This window comes from Sceloporus occidentalis, unplaced genomic scaffold (assembly GCF_023333645.1).
Source record: "Sceloporus occidentalis isolate IW3139 unplaced genomic scaffold, rSceOcc1.0.p SCAF_39, whole genome shotgun sequence".
In the NCBI taxonomy this organism is placed as follows: domain Eukaryota; kingdom Metazoa; phylum Chordata; class Lepidosauria; order Squamata; family Phrynosomatidae; genus Sceloporus; species Sceloporus occidentalis.
This window is the reverse complement of record NW_028317019.1, coordinates 6,947,437-6,967,510: the sequence shown is the minus strand read 5'-3', so window position 1 is coordinate 6,967,510 and position 20,074 is coordinate 6,947,437. Positions and strand designations below refer to the sequence as shown.

The 20,074-nt window shown below is 48.0% G+C and overlaps 1 protein-coding gene across 1 annotated transcript in view; it reads right to left on the bottom strand.

The window, feature by feature from the left end:
* Positions 1–10,450, bottom strand: part of LOC149290498 (uncharacterized) — a 40,535-nt gene extending 30,085 nt beyond the window's left edge. The window contains exon 1 of the mRNA XM_089489349.1: positions 10,361–10,450. Coding sequence (XP_089345475.1) covers positions 10,361–10,450 — 90 coding nt within the window. The remainder of the gene's footprint in view (positions 1–10,360) is intronic.
* Between the last annotated feature and the right edge of the window lie 9,624 nt (positions 10,451–20,074).

Here is a 20,074-nt window from a genome sequence, read left to right as displayed (position 1 = left end):
GGCTCCAGAGAGAGAAGGAGGGCAGGCTCCGTGGGCCAAAAGGAAGGCAGGAAGGAAGGAAGGAAGGAAGGAAGGAAGGAAGGAAGGAAAGAAGGAAGGAAGGGGTCTGTGGGAGTCTGAGAAAGGGAGGCAGGGACCCAGGGCCAATGGGGAGGCTGGGCTTTGGGGGCTGGGAGAGAGAAGTGGGGAAAGAGACCCTCCCTTTGGGCCCTAGCTGCTGAGGGTCCACCGGTCCTTGCCTCCCCCTTTGGGAAAGGAGACCCCCTCAGCCCCCTGGACTCACTCCTTCCACTCATTCCTAGAATGGCTGGGACTCAGGGGAGTTTCCTAGGCATTGTCACCTTCTGCCCTCCATGGCCATTGGCACTGACCTTTCCCCATTGCCTTCCCTCCCTCAGCCCTTGGACCTCCTCCTCCTTCGCACTCAGAGCAACCCTTCTCTACGGCTGAGGAGACGGCCTCTGACCCAGGGAAACTCCGGCCATAAAGGACTGCAGGAGAGGCCTTTCTGGGGCTGCAGGAATCAGGGTCTTTGTACTGAAGGTAGGTCTTTATTCCTGGAGCTGAAAGAGGACCTTTGTTTAAATGTTTCAGTCCCGGATTGTGTGGAAGGTTTTCAGTGAGAGACTGAGCCCATGCTTTGCAGGAATAAAGCCCCAAAATCAGACTCTGGCAGCATTGTCTTCCCAGAAGGTGGAAGTTGGATTTCCAGACCCCAGACACACAGTGCGCCAGTGAGTCATTTGTGTGGGGACTGTGTGTACGTGTTGTTTACTTGAGCTTTGTGAGATATTTGTTTCAATGTGTTTATATAATGAATTTACATAGGTCTTCACTTCCCCAAAATGAGCTTAATCCAGGATGCAATCTTCACTCATAAACCTATACATTTATAGATTTTTGTTGTATAAGTGCAACATATTCAGCAGTGTGCATCTTTTTAAAAAATATACAAGGAAAAGAAATTGTGATACTGACAATAGATCCATTCAGAAACAATGCACACAAATGTACATGCTTCAATTTCTGTGTGGCTTTAGCAAGCAGAGGAAGGAGGTACATACCTCATGCTCCTGGTATGACTGACACACACAAACACACAAATCTTGTAATTGTCAATTTGTAAACTGCTTTGATCTTTTTGGAAAGGTGGTATATAAATAAATGTATTATTATTATTATTATTATTATTATTATATTATTATTATAAACACAGCAGTTAAGCTCAGAGATATTTCTCATTTGGAAAAATGAAATCATTATTTTCACCAGTGTCTAAATGGGGAAGGGGGCCTGATGAGGGGAGGCCATTGGTCAGATCATTGAAGAAATACAGGTCTTATCCAGCCCAGGGGCCAGAGTTTCTCCACCTGTGATATAAATAATAGAATCATAGAATCCTAGAGTTGGAAGAGACCCCAAGGGCCATCCAGTCCAACCCCATTCTGCCATGCAGGAACTCTCAATCAAAGCATCCCTGACAGATGGCCACCCAGCCTCTGCTTAAAGACCTCAAAGGAAGGAGACTCCACTGCACTTCAAGGAAGAAGTGTGTTCCACTCTCGAACAGCCCTTACTATCAGGAAGTTCCTCCTAATGTTGAGGTGGAATTTCTTTCCTGTAGCTTGCATCCATTGTTCTGGGTCCTGTTCTCTAGAGCAGCAGAAAACAAGCTTGCTCCCTCCTCAATATGACATCCCTTCAAAAATTTAAACAGAGCTATCATATCACCTCTTAACTTTCTCTTCTCCAGGCTAAACATCCCCAGCTCCCTAAGTCATTCCTCGTAGGGCATGGTTTCCAAATCCTGCACCACTTTAGTTGCCCTCCTTTGGACACACTCCAGTTTCTCAACATCCTTTTTGAATTGTGGTGCCCAGAACTGGACAAAATGTTCCAGGTGGGACCTGACCAGAGCAGAATAGAGTGGCACTATTACTTCTCTTGATCTAGACATTATACTTCTATTGATGCAGTCCAAAATCGCTTCTTTGCAAGAATGACATGGGGAACCTTACATAAATCAAGATATACTAAATCCATAGCATTCCCTTCATCTACCAGGACCATCTACTGAGATTAGATTTGTCAGGCATGACTTGTTTCTCTGTAACTAATATTGACTTTTTGTGCTTATGGCATTGCTTTTTAGATGTTCGCAGACTCTCTGTTTAATGATCTGCTCTTTAATCTATCAATAAAGAAGGTGGTCCTCCTCCTCCTCCTCTTCCTCTGCATGAAAGAGAAATCAAATTTTCATCAGTGATGATGACGCAGCATGGAAAAATTAACATTCCTGCCTTTAAAGTCTTTTTTAAAAATAATTTTTATTGAAACTAAAGTACATACATTGAATTTTATACAATGCATAATTATGTATATATATTTTCTACATTCTACTGCAACTTATCGGAATTTAAAGTCTGAGGAGGCTTGAATCCTGTTGGTTAAACCTAGAACAGACCTACTAAACCCATAATTGACTAGTGAGTCAATCTATAGGTAAATCCAAGAGACTGAGTGATTCTACTCTGATCGGGACTAAGTATAGGATAGGATACAGGCTAAGATTTAGTCCTACTTGTGGCTAGAACAGGACATTCCCAAGCCAAGATGGTCAGGCAACAGTGTGGAAAATAGGCACTCTCCACATGGGCAGAGACACTTTGAGAATTGTGACTTCTCTGCATGCAGAAGGCTGCCATGGGAATTGGTTGTTCCCTTCACATCAGCTCAATCCTCTGGTGCCCCCCCCCCCAATCCTGGGAGGAGGGCTGGATCCTATGGAAGGGGGGCAACTAGAGAGCTCCTTTCCTGCCCTGCTTGACCGGGGAACTCCCTGGGGGATGGAGGGCAACTGCTTTGGCCAATGGGAGAATGGGAGGCCACTAGGCCAGAAAGCCTGACCCAGCAGAACCCTCTATGCTCCTGTGTTGCTCCCTGTGGAATCAGGCTAGGAAGCAAAAGCCCACCTCTGCACCGGCCCAAAGGAGGCATATGTCATCTGCGTGTGTCACCAGCAGGATGCTGTTCTCTGTCTCTTTGAGTGCTGCAGGGTTTCTTGCCAAACCAGTCCTAACTCTGGGCCCTTTTCTCAGGACCTTCATCTCAGCCTCCTTGTACACGGCTTTGGGGCCTCTCTTTCTGGAAGTGACCCAAGTGCAGGACCACCAGGACCCCTGCCCACCTGATGGCCAACACAGAGGCCAATCGAAGGGAGTTGGGCTCCAAGAGAAGGAGGCTGCCGAGGTACAACAACTCTTTGGTGAGTCACTATTCTATTAGCTTCATCTGGGTCACTGCTGGGCCAATTTATGAAAGGAAGCAAATAAAGTACTGTCTGAGTTTGGCAGAGACAGTCCTGGTTAATCCTCTGTCATCCCAATATTTCGAGGGCTTTTAAAATGTCCTGGTTTCTCTCTTCTTCTCCCACTTTACCAATTCTTCAGCTCATTTCAATTTCTGCATAATGATTGCCAAGGAGTTTGCAGCCCATCAACTCAAAGGTGGGGGTTGGAGAAGAAAGAAGGGGGCAGGGACTTGCCCTTGCTAGGAGTCTGAGGCAAAAACAAAGTGGTTGTGCCCTTTCCCACTTGTGTGATCTTCTTCATAAACAACTTTGTCCATCTTCACCACTTTCTGCTGTTGCTTTTTAAAAACGACATTTGCCTCTGAAATTTGGCAACAAATGGCTAAATGCACTATAATCTTTGGAGGCTAAATGTACGATACATTTTGGTATAGTCAGTATCCTAATCCATCCTCAATATCCCAGCCATGGCTTAAATTATATTTTTTATTATATTGTATATTGTATTGGAAGAATTTGAGACAAACTGGATCTCAAAGGCAGTAGCTTTTTTCTTGCTAACAGCAATTAAAGTTTATTTCCTGGACTAAATTCTGAGGTGATCAAATAATTTTTGGGATGCATCATGTGCTTCTCCCTCCCCTTTTATTAGTCATTCTCTGGATGAGGGCTATTTTCTATTGCAGGTGACCTTTGCGGATGTGGCGGTATATTTCACTGAGGATGAATGGAAACTGCTGACGAAGAAGCAGAGACTTATGTACAAGGATGTGATGATGGAGAATTACGAGAATGTGGCCTCTGTGGGTAAGGAAGCTGAATTCATTGCCCTTACTATGAAGACTGAGGGCCCTTTCATTCTACATTATCATGGCACTATGATTCCACTTTAGAATTATAGAATCAAAGACCTTAAACAGATAACAAGGACCATCTAATTCAACCCCTTGCCATGCAGGAAACACATTGTAAGCATCACCAGCAGATGGCCACCTAGCCTTTGTTTAAAGACCTTCAAAGACCTTTAAAGACCTTCAAAGAAGGAGCACTTTAGACATTAATAATAATAATAATAATAATAATAATAATAATAATAACAACAACAATAATGAGATGCCACCATGCTCCGAGGGAGTATATTCCACTGTTGAATAGCTCTTACTGTCAGGAAGTTCTTCCTAATGTTTTGGTGGAACCTCTTTTCCTGTGCCTTGCTTCCATTGTTGAAGCAGTATCTCTTCAAATATTTGAACAGGGCTATCCACTCTTAACCTTCTCTTCTCCAGGCTAAACATTCCCAGATCCCTAAACCACTCCTCATAGGGCTTGATGGTTTCCAAACCCTTCACCATTTTTATTGCCCTCCTTTGGATAAACTCCAGCTTCTCAACATCCTTTTTGAATTGTGGTGACCAGAAATGGACACAGTATTCCAAGTAAGGGCCTAACCAAAGTAGAACAGAATTGCACTATTACTTCCCTTAATCTATAACACAGAATCAAAGAGTTGAAAGAAACTAGAAAGGCCATCCAGTCCAACCCCCTGCCATAACACTATACCCATATTTATGCAGCCTTGAATCACATTGGCCTTTTTAGCTGCTACATCAAACTGTTGACCCAGGTTTAAGTTGTGGTCTACCAGGACTCATAGATCCCTTTCACACATAGTTTGTCGTAGCAGCTTTCTGTGAAATCTTGGAATTTGTAGTTTAGTGAGTCATTATTGCTCTCCACTTTCTAAGGATTCTAAATATCCTATCCTAAACTGTCAATTCTAGGATTTTGTGGGAAGGAACCATGGAGATAAATGCTTTTTGATTCCATATGCTCCTCAGCCCATCCCTGACCAAGATTCCTGGCTTTTTTGGCCCCTCTTCAAGCCTTTTGAGACTCTGGAGAGTCTTCTTGGGTAAAATCCCTCTGTTGGCCCTGCAATGGTTTAGACAACAATGGCAATATTCTCTAATGTTTCTTTTCCTGCCTGAGCTTGCTTAGTTCCATGGTTGATTCAAGAGGCCCTTTGTTACCCAGAATGCTGGAGTCTGGGGAGGACAGCCGCAAGTGCTATGCTTTTAGGGGAATTAGGTACTTAGTTGAAAGGAGAGATAAAGTTTGGTTGGGGCAAGAGCGACCGTGGGATTCAGCTTAACTATACCAGGCCTGGAAGCACCCAGAACTCCAAAGGCATTTGAAATAGGGTTTTGTTTGTTTGTTTGTTTTATTGAGCGGAAAAGCATAATACACACACACACGTAAGTGTTCACACACACGCACAAGAACTAGATAACAGGTCGGAGTGGTCAAGAGATGTAAGACTTTCTTAATGGTAATACTTTACCTAGGCGGATCTTGATTCCAATTGCTGAGGGTTCGAAATGGGAAGAGAAGTCAGGAGCTCATGCGACAAGTGGGGTTGGCGGCTTCATTGAGGTGCTTAGCCAAGTAAACCCACAGACTGTCTGTCTGTAATTGGACTGAAGTCAAAGAACAGCCACCCAGGGCAGATATTTAGACGGTAATTGTTGCTTGGGGGCAGAAACCGAGTGTTCAAAAGGGTTTAAATCGCTTTAGGATATGTCCTGGGGGGAAGAATGGTCTGAAACCAAATTGAATGCAATGGGTGCTTGGAGCAAATAAATCAGACAAAAAGGATTAGCACACTGGCTCTCGGTCCTTCTTGGCTCTGAATTTCTATCGTGTTCACAAGCCAATATACACCACAATCTGAGGGTGACACTCCCAGATGCAGCTCAACAATAACATAGCAGAGTACGGAAGCAAATATCCAGATATAGATATTTGCAATGCACTGACCACTTTTTACACTAAAAATCTATCTTGAGTTACAAAATAATAGAAATATTTGCAAGCTCTCCTCTCCGAGTTCCTTCAACTTCATCATCTCTTGTACACACAACTCCAGTCCAATCCACACCAATCTGCATGTGAGCTGTATACTGTATTGGTTGTGAGTCACATCCTGGTGCCAAACAGCATGAAGTGACCTCTGCTGTTAGCTTGCATCATGCCTTGGGCTCTCACTCAGCACTCTATGGCACTCTCACAGAATATGATGCCACCTGTCAATCAAAGTATTTTGGCACATGTTTCATGGAATATTGTTTCAACAGGCCTTTGACTATCTTCTTCCACGGATTCCCTCAAGGCAGTCCCCATACAGGCTCTTCCTTGGTAGCTCCTATGAGTAAGGATACAGTCGTTCCATGGATTTAGGGGCATAAGCAGAAGGGTCATGGTTGGGTTACTCACAGCAAATTTATTAATTTAATCTCAAATAAGGAGGGGTTAATGAGGGCTAAATCATGGGGTAACACCCTCCTCTCTTAACTCTGATTTTCAGTCTTATCTGTCATTGTCCTTCTTTACAGAAGAACATTTGAGTCATCAGAGAGTCCACACAGCAAAGAAGTCACATAAATGCCACCATTGTGGGAAATGTTTTGCTTACAAGTCAATCCTTGTCATACATCAGAGAATCCACACAGGAGCAAAGCCATACAAATGCAAACATTGTGGGAAATGTTTTTCATCGAAATCTTACCTAGTGATACATCAGAGAGTCCACACTGGAGAGAAACCATACAAATGCCAGCATTGTGGGAAATGTTTTTCTCGTAAATCAATTCTAGTGATACATCAGACAGATCACACTGGAGAGAATCCGTACAAATGCCAGCATTGTGGGAAATGTTTTTCTCAGAGGTCAAGCCTAGTGATACATCAGAGAGGCCACACTGGAGAGAAGCCATACAAATGCCAGCATTGTGGGAAATGTTTTTCGTCGAAATATTACCTAGTGATACATCAGAGAGGCCACACTGGAGAGAATCCATACAAATGCCAGCATTGTGAGAAATGTTTTTTGTCGAAATCAAACCTAGTGATACATCAGAGAGGCCACACTGGAGAGAAGCCATACAAATGCCAGCATTGTGGGAAATGTTTTTCGTCGAAATATTACCTAGTGACACATCAGAGAGTCCACACAGGAGAGAAGCCACACAAATCCCAGACGTGAAATGACATTATTTTTCTCAAGAAGGAATACAAAGAATATATTTTCAATACGCTGGTGATAAGAAAAGACCCTTGTGATTTTGTGTGTTAGGTTTGTGTGTCCATATGTCTGTTTAAGTTTTAAAGTTATATTTTGTTAAGGTTTGGTTTTAATTGCTATTAGTATATTTCTTTGCTTTAGTTTATAAATTTGGCTGGGGATTATGGGCTGTGGAATAGGTTAGCTAGATAGAGGGGTGGGATTTGTTGCAGCTGGCTAGAATAGTTAAGGGAATGATAGCTTTTGGAATTCGTGCGATGTTGGATGAAGAAAGTTGGCAGTGAGTATTAACATAAAGAGGGCTAGTTTCTGGGCATGGCAAAGGGGGCTTTTTTACCTATGAGGTGTAGACTGTGGGGACTGGAGGTGGGGGCTAGGTTTGGAAGAGGTTGGAGTTTTTGGTTTTAGGGATTTAATGTAATCTTTGGCTTGGGGAGGGCAGCTCTGATTTAAAAGCTGAATTTCTCACTATGTGTTCTTAATAAAGTTCTTTGCTGTTTCAACACACTGGACTCATTCGTAGAATCATAGAATCATAGAAGTGTAGCGTTGGAAGAGACCACTAGGGGCATCCAGTCCAACCCCCTGCCATGCAGGAAATCCAAATCAAAGCATCCCTGACAGATGGCCATCCAGCCTCTGTTTAAAGACCTCCAAGGAAGGAGACTCTATCACCCTCCGAGGAAGTGCATTCCACTGTCGAATAGCCGTTACTGTCAGGAAGTTCCTCCTAATGTTGAGGTGGAATCTCTTTTCCTGCAGCTTGCATCCATTGTTCCGAGTCATGTTCACTGAAGCAGCAGAAATCAAGCTTGCTCCCTCTTCAATATGACATCCTTTCAAATATTTAAACAGGGCTATCATATCACCTCTTAACCTTCTTTTCTCCAGGCTAAACATCCCAAGCTCCCTAAGTCGTTCCTCATAGGGCATGGTTTCCAGACCCTTCACCATTTTTGTTGCCCTCCTTTGGACACGCTCCAGTTTCTCAATGTCCTTTCTGAATTGTGGCGCCCAGAACTGGACACAATATTCTAGGTGGGGCCTGACCAAAGCAGAATACAGTGGCACTATTACTTCTCTTGATCTAGACACTATACTTTTATTGATGCAGCCTAAAATAGCATTGGCCTTTTAAGCTGCCGCATCACACTGTTCACTCATGTTCAACTTGTGGTCTACTTGGACTCCTAGATCCCTTTCACACGTAGTTTCATTCAGCCAGGTGTCACCCATCCTATATCTGTGCATTTTATTTCTTCTTCGTGGTCTCTGCGAATCATACAAATGGGTTTTACTGCGCCTGCGCAGTGCTGTTCGGAACCTACTGGAATCACTGGGCAGAGTTCACTCTGCAACATATTGAAACTTTTTGGCGGTAACTCCGCCCACCCGTTATAAGGCCCCTGCCTTCCCGCTCTTTTCCCCAGTTCCTTTTTTCCGCCGCGCTAGCTGCTTCAGAGGAACCTTCGCTTGCTTTGCTTGCTTGGAATCACATTCTTTGTCTCCCGCCCCTGGTAACTTCGGATCTTCGGATTGTTGACTTCGTTTTCGGATCTCCAGCGACTTCAAAATGCCTGCGGCTTTTAAGAAGTGCGACATTTGCAAGGGCAAGATGCCCGTTCAGGACCCGCACTCCACCTGTCTGCTTTGCCTTGGTCCAAGTCACGACCCCAAGGCCTGCGGACTCTGCAGATCCCTCTCTTCCCAGGCCCGGAAAAACCGTGAGTCCCGGCTTACTTCGGCGATTGCCCTGGGAAAATTGCAGGAAAGGGGTTCGCGGTCTTCGTCTGTCCCGCCTTTGCCGCCCCCCGCTTCATCTTCCCGGGCAAGTGTCTCCAGCTTGGGATCGGGGAGAGCGACCGTCCCCAGCGTGGTGTGTGTCCCGGCCGGGACTCCTTCCACCACCACCGATGTGGCCCGTGGCTCCAAACCGCCCAGTGCCACCGACAAACCCTCCAAGCGCCCCCATAAATCATCGGGGACTGAGGGTACCGAACGGGCCTCCAAGCCGAAGGAGGGACCGGAGGGCTCCCGTTCGAAACAGACTCCCAAACCGGAGGTCCATCTTGCCTCGCCTTCGTCCTCCAAGGCATCCAAGGCGACAAGGTCCCCGAAGCCCTCGTCATCGACACCGGCTGCTGTCCTCCTGGACTTCCCGGACAACCCTTTCTTCCCATCGGAGGAGACTCCCAAGTCTGGGAAGAAGAGGCACCAGGACAAGGCGGACCGGGATCCGGCCCCTAAAAAGGCCAAGCCCTCCAAGGTTCGGCCCATCACCGACCCGCCGAGGGCAAAGGACAAGGAGCGCTCCCACTCCAGGCATGCCCGCGCCTCCGCCTTGCCAGCTCCATACCAGGAGCCGACACCGGTAGATCAGGGGACCCTGATTACATCCCTGCCTCCCCCGGCCATGGACTTTACCCACGGGACAGATGACGCCCCTCGCTCTCCTGATCATCGGCCGGCGACCGATGCGGAAGATGACCTGGCCCACACACGGGGGATCCCGGACCTCTTCTACGACGTGCAGTCGCGCCGCTACTACATGTCGGTACCGGAGGACAGAGCTCTGAGGGAGTTCACCAGGGTGAACCCGCACCCCACAGACCGAGCCAACCCGGCCAGAGCGGTTCCCACTGTGTCGGTCTACGAGAGGTCATCATCTCCATCCCGTAGACGCGAGAGGTCGCCGTCTCCACTCCTTCCACGTGAAAGGTCGCCGTCACCAACCCGTAGACGCTCCCGATCGTCGGTGGACTTCACCCTCCCGAGATCTCAGGTCAGGGTGACGGACCCTCTCTCCTCCGACCTGGATTCTGAGGACGAACCGCTGCCACCTTCGGAGGCACCCTCGGACGAGGATGTCCTCTCGGGTTCGGTCTCCCCGCAGAGGATGCACAACCCGGGACCGTCTTCGCCGTCGGAAGACGTCAGGGCCTTCACGGAGCACGTAGTCAGGATGTCACGGGCACTTGACATCGAGCTCGCATCCGCGAGTGACGACGCAGAGGACCCGGTCGAGCGTAGGGTTCATGGACGGGTCCCCACTCCGCCATGCCTTCCTCTCCTTCCCTCTCTCCAGACCATCGTGAAAAGGTCTTGGGATGCTCCGGCCGCGCTATCGGCGCCCCCCCGCAAGGTCCAGTCCCTCTATAGGGTCGCCCCGGCGAGTTGCTCCTGGTTGGCGGAACACCCCAGACCAAACTCGGCCATTGTGGAGGGAGCCCAGCATAGCTTCGTTCCGAAGCAGGCTACTTCCCCTGTCGACAAAGAGTCAAAGAAGGTCGATGGACTGGCAAAAAAGGTTTATTCGGCTTCGGCTCTTGGGGTCAAGGCCGCCAACTACACCGCCTGCATGGGGGCCTACATCCAGACCCTCATGGAACGGATCTCTCCCGTTGTTCAGGACGTCCCAGATGACATCCAGAGGCAGCTGGTAGAGATCAGAGACGAGGCACACTCCATCGGAAGCTGGCTAATCACCACTTCCAGGAATATAGCAGACTGCTCCGGGAGGTCCATGTCAGCTGCCATGGCTCTTCGGCGCCATGCATGGCTCAGGGCCTCAGACCTCAACCCGACGGTTAGAGCAACCATTGAGGACATGCCGCTCGACGGGACCGGCCTCTTCCATGCCGAGACCGACGACCGCCTGAACCGCAAGTTCAGGATGAAGGCGGCGGCAAAGAAGCACGGCATGTCCTCAGCGCCGGCTTCTCCGTTCCGGAAGCGACAGCGCCCGTGGCAACCACAAGGTCAGTCACAAGGGGCCTTCTCCCGGGACCGACAGCCCCAGCATCAAGGTTCTCAGAGACAGCGCTTCCCTTCGCAGTCTTCCTCCTCCTCTGGCCGTCGCACCTTCCCGCCTCGGTACCGCAAGTCCCGCCGGCAGGATACCGACCAGGGGAAGAAGAGAACCTAAAGGGACGCAGCGCGCTTCGTCTCCCCCTCATCCCTCTTCTTCTTGGACATCTTGAGGCCCTATGTTAACACCTGGGCCTCTGTAACATCGGACTCGTGGGTTCTTAACATCGTCCGTAGGGGTTATGCCCTCGAGTTCCAAGAGCTCCCTCCAACTGGAGCCTTCATGTCCACTCCCCCCTCGGACACCCTTCTCGACGAAGTGCGCGCCTTGCTCGCAAAGGGGGCAATCTCCCCTTTACCGCCCGACCAGCATCCTTGGGCCTTTTTCTCCAGGTACTTCACCGTACCTAAAGCGGATGGGGGCATCAGGCCCATCCTGGACTTGAGACAAGTGAACTTATTTTTGAACTACCGTCGCTTCCGAATGGTAACCTTGGCCTCCATTCTGCCTCTCCTCCACCAGGGCCTGTGGTTCGCGACTGTCGACCTGAAGGACGCCTATTTCCACATCGGGATCCGAGAATCCCACCGGAGATTCCTCGCCTTCGCTGTCGGCTCCGACGCGTACCACTACAACGTGCTCCCGTTCGGTTTGGCCACGGCCCCACGGGTCTTCACGAAATGCATGGCACCGGTGGTGGCATACCTTCATCAAAAGGGCTTCATGGTTTTTCCCTACCTGGACGACTGGCTGTTTGCAGCCGAATCCCAGGAAGAGCTACACGAGGCAGTCTCATTCGCCTTGCACCTCTTCGACTCCCTTGGGCTGCTTGTCAACAAGGAAAAGTCCCACTTCATGCCGTCCAGACAGGTCAAGTTCATCGGGGCCATCCTCGACTCCGACAAATGCCTAGCCTTCCTCCCTCCGGACCGGTTCCAGGCCCTGGCTACATCCCTCAGGCCGTGCATCTCACACAGAAGGATACGGGCCAGAGACGTCCAAGTCGCCCTAGGCCACATGGCATCGACGACATTCGTCACCCCCTGGGCAAGACTGCGTCTTCGTCCTCTCCAATCCTGGTTCCTATCCGTCTTCTTTCCGTTCAAGGACCCACCTTCAAAGTGGCTCACGATACCCAGACCTATAGCCGCTTCCCTCAGATGGTGGCTAGACGGCTCCAACGTCTGCACCGGGATGCCTTTCCATCAGCCTCAGCCACAGCTGACGCTGACAACCGATGCATCCCTGGAGGGATGGGGCGCCCACCTGCTCGACCTTGTCGTCAAGGACAGGTGGTCTACACAAGACAAGCTCCTCCATATCAACGCTTTGGAGATGCTCGCAGTGCAGAAGGCTTTGAGGGCATTCGAGTTTGCTGTCTCAGGAAGAGTGGTCCTCCTGAGGACGGACAACACCACCGTGATGTACTACATCAACAAGCAAGGTGGTACCAGGTCCAGGACCCTGCTCGACCTCACGCTCCGCATCTGGAACTGGTGCATCCAAAGACGTGTCCTCCTCCAGGCGATTCACCTTCCCGGAGAGGACAACGAGCTGGCAGACCGCCTCAGCAGATCTCCGTCGGTGTGCCACGAGTGGAGGCTCCATCCCGAGACGGTCAGCGACCTCTTCGATCGGTGGGGAACCCCCCGGATCGACCTCTTCGCGACCAGCCGGAACAGTCACTGTCCCCAGTTCTGCTCCAGGAAGCGATTCGACGGATCCCTTGGAGACGCATTCGCTTTCCTTTGGACGGAGGAGTTCCTCTACGCCTTCCCTCCGTTCCCTCTCATCATCAGGGTGGTGTCCAAATTTACAACGGACCGCTCGCAGGCGATCCTGATCACCCCGTGGTGGCCGAGACAACCGTGGTTCGCATCCCTTCTCCACCTCTCCAGGAGATGCTTCCTCCGTCTCGACCCGCGTCCGGACCTGCTGTCGATCCAGGACGGACGAATTCTCCACCCGGACATCGAGAGCCTGCCGCTGGTGGCTTGGAAGATCCGGCCCTGACCGCCTTGCCGGAATCGGTTCGGACGGTGATCCTGGCTGCCAGAAAACCTTCCACCCAGCGTTCTTATGCCCTCAAATGGAGGAGATTTTGCCTCTTCCTTGACCAGAAGGGCTTGTCTCCTTTACAGGTCTCCACTCCAGTGGTGCTGGAGTTTTTGATGGCGCTTTTGGATGGAGGGCTGTCCCTCACATCCATCAAGGGCTACCTTTCTGCCATTTGTGCAAAATATCAGTTCGGGGGGAGGGTGTCTTTCTTTAAAGATCCCTTGGTGAAGGGTTTTCTGAAGGGTTGTGCCAACCTATATCCTCCTGTGTCGGTACCAACACCGGCTTGGAGTTTGGAGTCGGTACTGTCCGCTCTCCAATCCAAGCCCTTTGAACCCATGGCCACAGCGGACTTGAGACTATTGACTTGGAAAACCGCTTTCCTTGTGGCCATCACCTCTGCCCGTCGTGCGGGCGAACTCTGTGCCTTACGGAGGGACCCACCATTCCTGAGGTTCCATAAGGACAAGGTGGTCCTCCGTATGGACATCACCTTCTTGCCGAAGGTGGTGTCTGCTTTCCACATGTGCCAGGACATTGTGTTGCCCACTCTAGCATCCGATCCGACGTCGGATGCAGAACGGCGCCTGCACTCCCTTGATGTCAGGAGGGCGCTGGCGTTTTACCTGGACAGAACTGCTCCCTCTAGCCGATCCGAGAGACTATTCCAATGCTACTCGGAACCGAAGAAGGGGTTGCCCGTGTCTACGCAGAGGTTTTCCAAATGGGTGGCTGGTACCATCCACCTCTGCTATGAACTCTTGGGCAAACCTCTCCCTGGCAGGGTTCGGTCACATTCCACAAGAGCTATGGCGGCATCCTCAGCTTTCCTGGCTGGGATTCCTTTGGAGGATGTCTGTAGGGCTGCTGTCTGGTCCCAACCCCTCACCTTTATTAAGCATTACAGGTTGGACACCAGGGCCATCCGAGACGCAGCTTTCGGGAGGGCTGTGTTGGTCTCAGGGTTGCATTAAATGCACTACTGATGTATTTGTGTTATACAGTTTACACTGTTTTTATTGTTCAATGTTGGTTTACACAACTTCCTTGGGATCGGTCTTGCATGACCTCTATTCCCTTCTCACGTTTAGCAAAGTTATTGCTAATTTATCGGTGCATTCACAAAAGACTGACTCTTTCTGATTCAAGGTGTTTATTGTAATAAATATACCTTTGGTTTACCATAGCTTTGGTTTCAGGACACTCCCTCCGCCGCAGACCTTAGCTTGTCAGTCTAAACCCATTTGTATGATTCGCAGAGACCACGAAGAAGAAGGACAGGTTGCTTACCTGTAACAGTATTTCTTCGAGTGGTCATCTGCGAATACATACAAATCCCACCCGTCCATCCCCTCAGTGTCCTGCTCTCATTGGCTCTCTTCCTTCGCCTGCTTGGCGGAAAAATTGCGGAACTGGGGAAAAGAGCGGGAAGGCAGGGGCCTTATAACGGGTGGGCGGAGTTACCGCCAAAAAGTTTCAATATGTTGCAGAGTGAACTCTGCCCAGTGATTCCAGTAGGTTCCGAACAGCACTGCGCAGGCGCAGTAAAACCCATTTGTATGTATTCGCAGATGACCACTCGAAGAAATACTGTTACAGGTAAGCAACCTGTCCTTTTCTGCCCTAAGTGCAATACCTTACATTTCTCCGTGTTGAATTTCATTTTGTTAGCTTTGGCCCAGCTTTCTAGTCTATTCGGGTTATTTTGAATCTTGATCCTCTGGGGTATTAGCTATTCCTCCTAATTTGGTGTCATCTGCAAATTTGATAAGTATGCTCCCAATTCTGTCATCCAGGTCATTGATAAAGATGTTGAATAGCACTGGTCCCAGGACAGAGCCCTGTGGGACCCCACTGGTCACTTCTCTCCAGGATGAAAAGGAGCCATTGTTGAGCAGCCTTTGGGTTCGGCCGGTCAACCAGTTACAAATCCATGTAACAGTTACCTTGTCTAGTCCACATTTTACAAGCTTATTTGCAAGAATGTCATGGGAAACCTTGTCATTGATGGACAGAAGTTGTGAATTTGCACAAAACTGACACTTTCTTCTCTCTTCAGTCCTCAGCTCCATTCCCAGCCATAAGAACAGAGGCAAACACACACACACACACACACACACAAACTCACACTCAGAGAAACAGAGCTATATGTACAAAGCAGAGCCTTCCCAGCCTTTCTCTCCTGAGTCCAGCTCCACTGGTTGGGGTCCATTCTGGAAGGAAGGAAGGAAGGAAGGAAGGAAGGAAGGAAGGAAGGAAGGGCGTACTACTTCCTTTCTTCCAAAGGCCAAGAGTGGAATAAGCAGCAGCAGCAGCAGCAGCAGCAAGGGCCATGCAATCCCTGCGCATACTCAGGAGTGGCCTTTGGTTGCTAATGTGCATGCAGAGTTTCAGCCTCTGAAGCCATTGCTGCCCTCACAGCCTGCTCTGAGGGAGGGAAGTGGAGGAGAGCCCTTGTTGGTTTGAAGGATTGGCTGGAGGGTCTTCTGGTGGGAGGGGTTGGGGTAAGAAGGAATGAAACCCCAATCTCCCCCCAAAGAAAGGCAGGGGAACTGCCAGTCCGCCTCTCCCTCTTTCCTTCCCTGCCCCCTCCTTCAGGGGGTCCTTGGGGCCCAGGTACTTGGGAGGTTATTATGAGAAAAGAGGGCAGGGGGGACCCTTGGAGAGAGGCATGGCCATGGAGGGGAGGGGGATCTGAAGGTAAAAAGGGGTTTGAGAAGCCCCCTTCCTGTTTGAAAGTGGGGCAGAGGAGAGACCCTCCCTTCTGATGCCTCATTTGGGGGAGATTTTTGTGCCAAATAAAGAACATCACACAGCATAGGCTTCAATAGCATTAGACCAATCAATCAAATTTTTTTATTAATGCTTAAGCCAAAGGCCATTCGCATGATTAAAATGTAAAATCAGTGACAGAAATTCAGAATTATAAAATGCTCCATCAAATAACTAACAGCCAAATTTTATACATTAAACATAATAAAATTCCAGACATTTAAATAAAACAACATTAAAAACAACTTCAAAGTTTAGATAAGATCATCCCCATGACAATCAACTGCTATGTCCGCTATTACTCTTGCCCGAATTTTGATTGCTGCTGAGGCAAACAGTGAAACCTTATAAGTTACCTGAGAATCAATATCACACAGGAGAAAAAAAATCTTTTCAGAAGTGGTATTAGACTCTAAATTGGACATAATAGATCCCATAAATTTAGTTCTTGGATCAGTATATAGTGAGCAAAAAAGCAGATAATGAGGCAAGTCCTCGATTTCTGGAGCTCCACAAATACATAAACCGGAATATAGGTGTGTGTGAATATCTACCATTGATCATGGCTGAAGGCATTGTTTGGAAACGAAGAGCTGTAAAAGCCTGCCTAAGCTTTGGGAATGTAAGCTTCCCTAGGTAAACAGCCATCTGATGGTCCAATTTATATAATCTAAACCATTTGGAAAATGTCGAATTGTTAATAGCCAGTCTATCCAGATAAACATCATGGTTAAAAATGTATTCACGAAGCTTCTCTCTTGAATTCCGGGTAGAAGGATTTTCAGTTAGAGCAGGATATGATTCAAGCAACCTATTGTATCTTAAACTCCAGACTTTGCATCTTGGTAAATGTTGGAAACACAACTTAGGAAAAACCTTAACCGGAGAATCTATTACAGATCTCCAGTAGTTAAATAAAGCAAAATGAATATGAGTTCTGATGGAAGGGAGGCTGACCTCAGCCCAAACCAAAGCTGCAGGTGTTTCAGGTGAAAGTAAGAGCAATTTCTTGAAAAATGTATTCTGGATGGCCCCCAGTTTCACCAATTGGGAATCATCCCATCCCCACACAGAGCGCCATATAGGATCTGAGCTATAACTTTAGAGCTGGTGCGACCAGATGACCCCCTGCCTGGTTGTAGGATCTAAGGATTGCTCCAATAGATCTCACAGCCATTGCTCTACTAGCTTCTATGTGGGACCATTTTAATAGGTCCTCTGCCCCCAACGGAGGGAATAGTGACCTTCAGCCCAACCTTGACCAGGAAACGATCCATGGTCCATGGCAATGCGGAGATATGGACTACCTCCACCCACGGATGTGCCTGTTCCGTACAGAAGACCACATCGAGAGTATGACCTGCACAATGCATGGGATCAGAGATTGTGATGATCTCCTGGGGTCCAAGCAGCCAAACCACAGCCCTGTTATGGCTCTTAGCCCAGCAGACCCTTAAATTCCTTAAAGCATGCTGCCTCCACACAGTGAATTATAAAAGGACTTCCCTTAACCTATACTGGGACCGGTTAAGGAACCTTATTTCTACTTCTTTACGGATCTTCCCAAGCATCAACCGAGCCAAAACACGTGTAAAAGGAGAGTCGAGTAGTAGATACTCCAAGGAGGTATTTATTATAGATAACAAAATATAACTAAAATATAAGTCATACTAGATATTAAGAATCTTGCAGGTACAATATTTGTAAGTATATAATATTCAATTCATACAAGCTATTAAAACAATAAATAAACCTAAGAGTCCAATTCTGAGTCTAACTTCCAAGATCCGCTCTTTAACTCTCTCTCTGGATCTCCAACCGACACAATTCCCCCAACTGTCTCTTGGTCTCTCAGGCCTTATATCTCCTTCTCACGGAAGCTTCCAGAAGAACCTTTATCTTGCTCTCTGATTGGTCAAGTGAATCTTCCATAGCAGTGATGTCATTCTGCATTTGCATAAACCCCCCTTTACTGCCTGAAGAAGATCTCAATTGACTGGAGCCCTCTTATTACAACAACAACCCTTCTTTTTCTTGGAAGAGATTCACAACTATACCTTGTTTCCCGGTTGGGAAGTATAGGAGGATTCCAGAGGTTTCCATTTTGACTAAGATTAGGAGCCCCCAAATGTCCATGGAAGAAGTTTCCTAAGGCATGTGCCAGGACAGAGCAGGGAATGGGGGGGTACATTGTGGGCGAATTACCGTTTGTAGCTGAACCTGGGGCTGAGGGTCCCTAAGAAGGAGAGGAGCCCAGGTCCCCCAGAATCCCCTCTGAGCCTCCAGGAGAGCAAGGCTCAAGGAAGGTACAGTCTGCCAGGGGCTGAGAGCCGCTTGGACCAAACCTTGAGGGCACTTTCCCAAAAGCTGGCCAGGATTGGTTTCAGGGGCTGGCATTTTCCTCTCAGAGGACCATCAGGATCTCAAAGACCACTCCCCATTTTGGATATCATTTTTCAACTGTGCTGCCCTCAGTGGAGATTGCTTGCTCCTAAGGTGCCATGGAGGTGAGCATGGAATAAACAGAGAAGATGGCTTTTGCAGTCTTTTCCACCATTGAGCTTACCTTGTGTGGTCTTCAAGCCTGTCAGAAGAGAGCAAGAAAGTAATCGGGAGGAGAAAGCAAAGTCCCACATTCGCTCCCATAAGCTCCCCTGAAGCTTTTCCCAGCATGCCCTAGTCCTCAGTCTCCCTCCCAGGCTCCACCATTTCCTAGAGAGATGGAAACCTTCAAGGGAGAGTCCTTGGGGGTCAAGCCAAGCTCTCCTCTGCTTCCCCAAGGCCTCCTTCTCCATCCACTGCTGGTCTTTGGAAGGGAGACCTAGACTGCTCTTGGGAAAGTTAATTTTGGAGGGATAGGGACTCCCAAAACCTCTCAGTCTCACTCTAACATTATGTCAAACATCTACAATGAACTGGGCCAGGTCTTACACCAGGAGTTGGGATCCTGTGACCCTCGCTCCGTATCCCCATAATGAAAAAGACTGAATCTCCATGACTGGTGCTATGTTTCATACTCTTGGGATGGGCAGCCAGGAAAACAGAATGCTTGAAATAATTCAAAGGTTTATTGGATGGAGATAGAAGTGCAAGATGCCTTAAAATCATATGTTCTGAATCAAAGACAGCATTAAAGGGGCTCTAATAGTTTTACAGGACAGAATCCGGATAGACACTTCCTCCAAACAAAAAGTATTTCACACTTCCACTTTCTCTCCTTTCTGGAAATGCTGATGCCTCAAGGCTGGATCCTAAGCAAAACAGAGATAAGATTTGAACAGCAATTCAGAGGTCAAGGTTTGTATGTGGTTTCTGATGCAATTTACTATTTTTAAGGTGTAATTATATAAATGGTTTAATTTAAAAAAAATAGTTATAATTTTAATCCCTTTGCATTGTTTTGAATTTGTACTGTATTAAATTTATTGTTAGCCACCCTGAGTCCCTATATTGGGAGAAAAGATTTCTGTATATAAATAAACTAAATAAACTGGAGCTCCCTTGAGGATCCATGGGTTTCTTGGTGTAAATAGCCCTCCACCAATAGAGACAGAGACTAAATGAGTCTGTCCATAATTGCTATGGGTCATTTTTGGCACCTGGGTTGTATCTCCATTGCCCAAACCTAGCACTTAGATACCATGAAACTTCCAGGACTCTGTCCAACAGAATCCTGGGACTTCATCTTTCAGGTACTTAGAATTATATAGCAACTCATGAAGGACTGCACTGGGGCTCTCTACCAAGCATCCAGTTCTAAGCACCCCATTCCCAGGTTTCTCTAAGGTGGATCCACAGCTGGTAACATGGCACCAAACTGGTACAATTGGATAATATGTATAGGACTTTGGTTGCCTACTTTCTGGTGTCCCTCCATCTCTCTTATAGGGTTGTGAATTCAGGTCCTGAGGTTTGTGAGCTAAAACCTAGGACCTGGGGCAGGGCCTCTAGCGATCTCTTTCAGCCTAATGCATAAATTACAAACCACAGTCGCTCACAGTTTGTCATTCAAATCTACTCAATATACTTTCCTGTGTAGAAATGA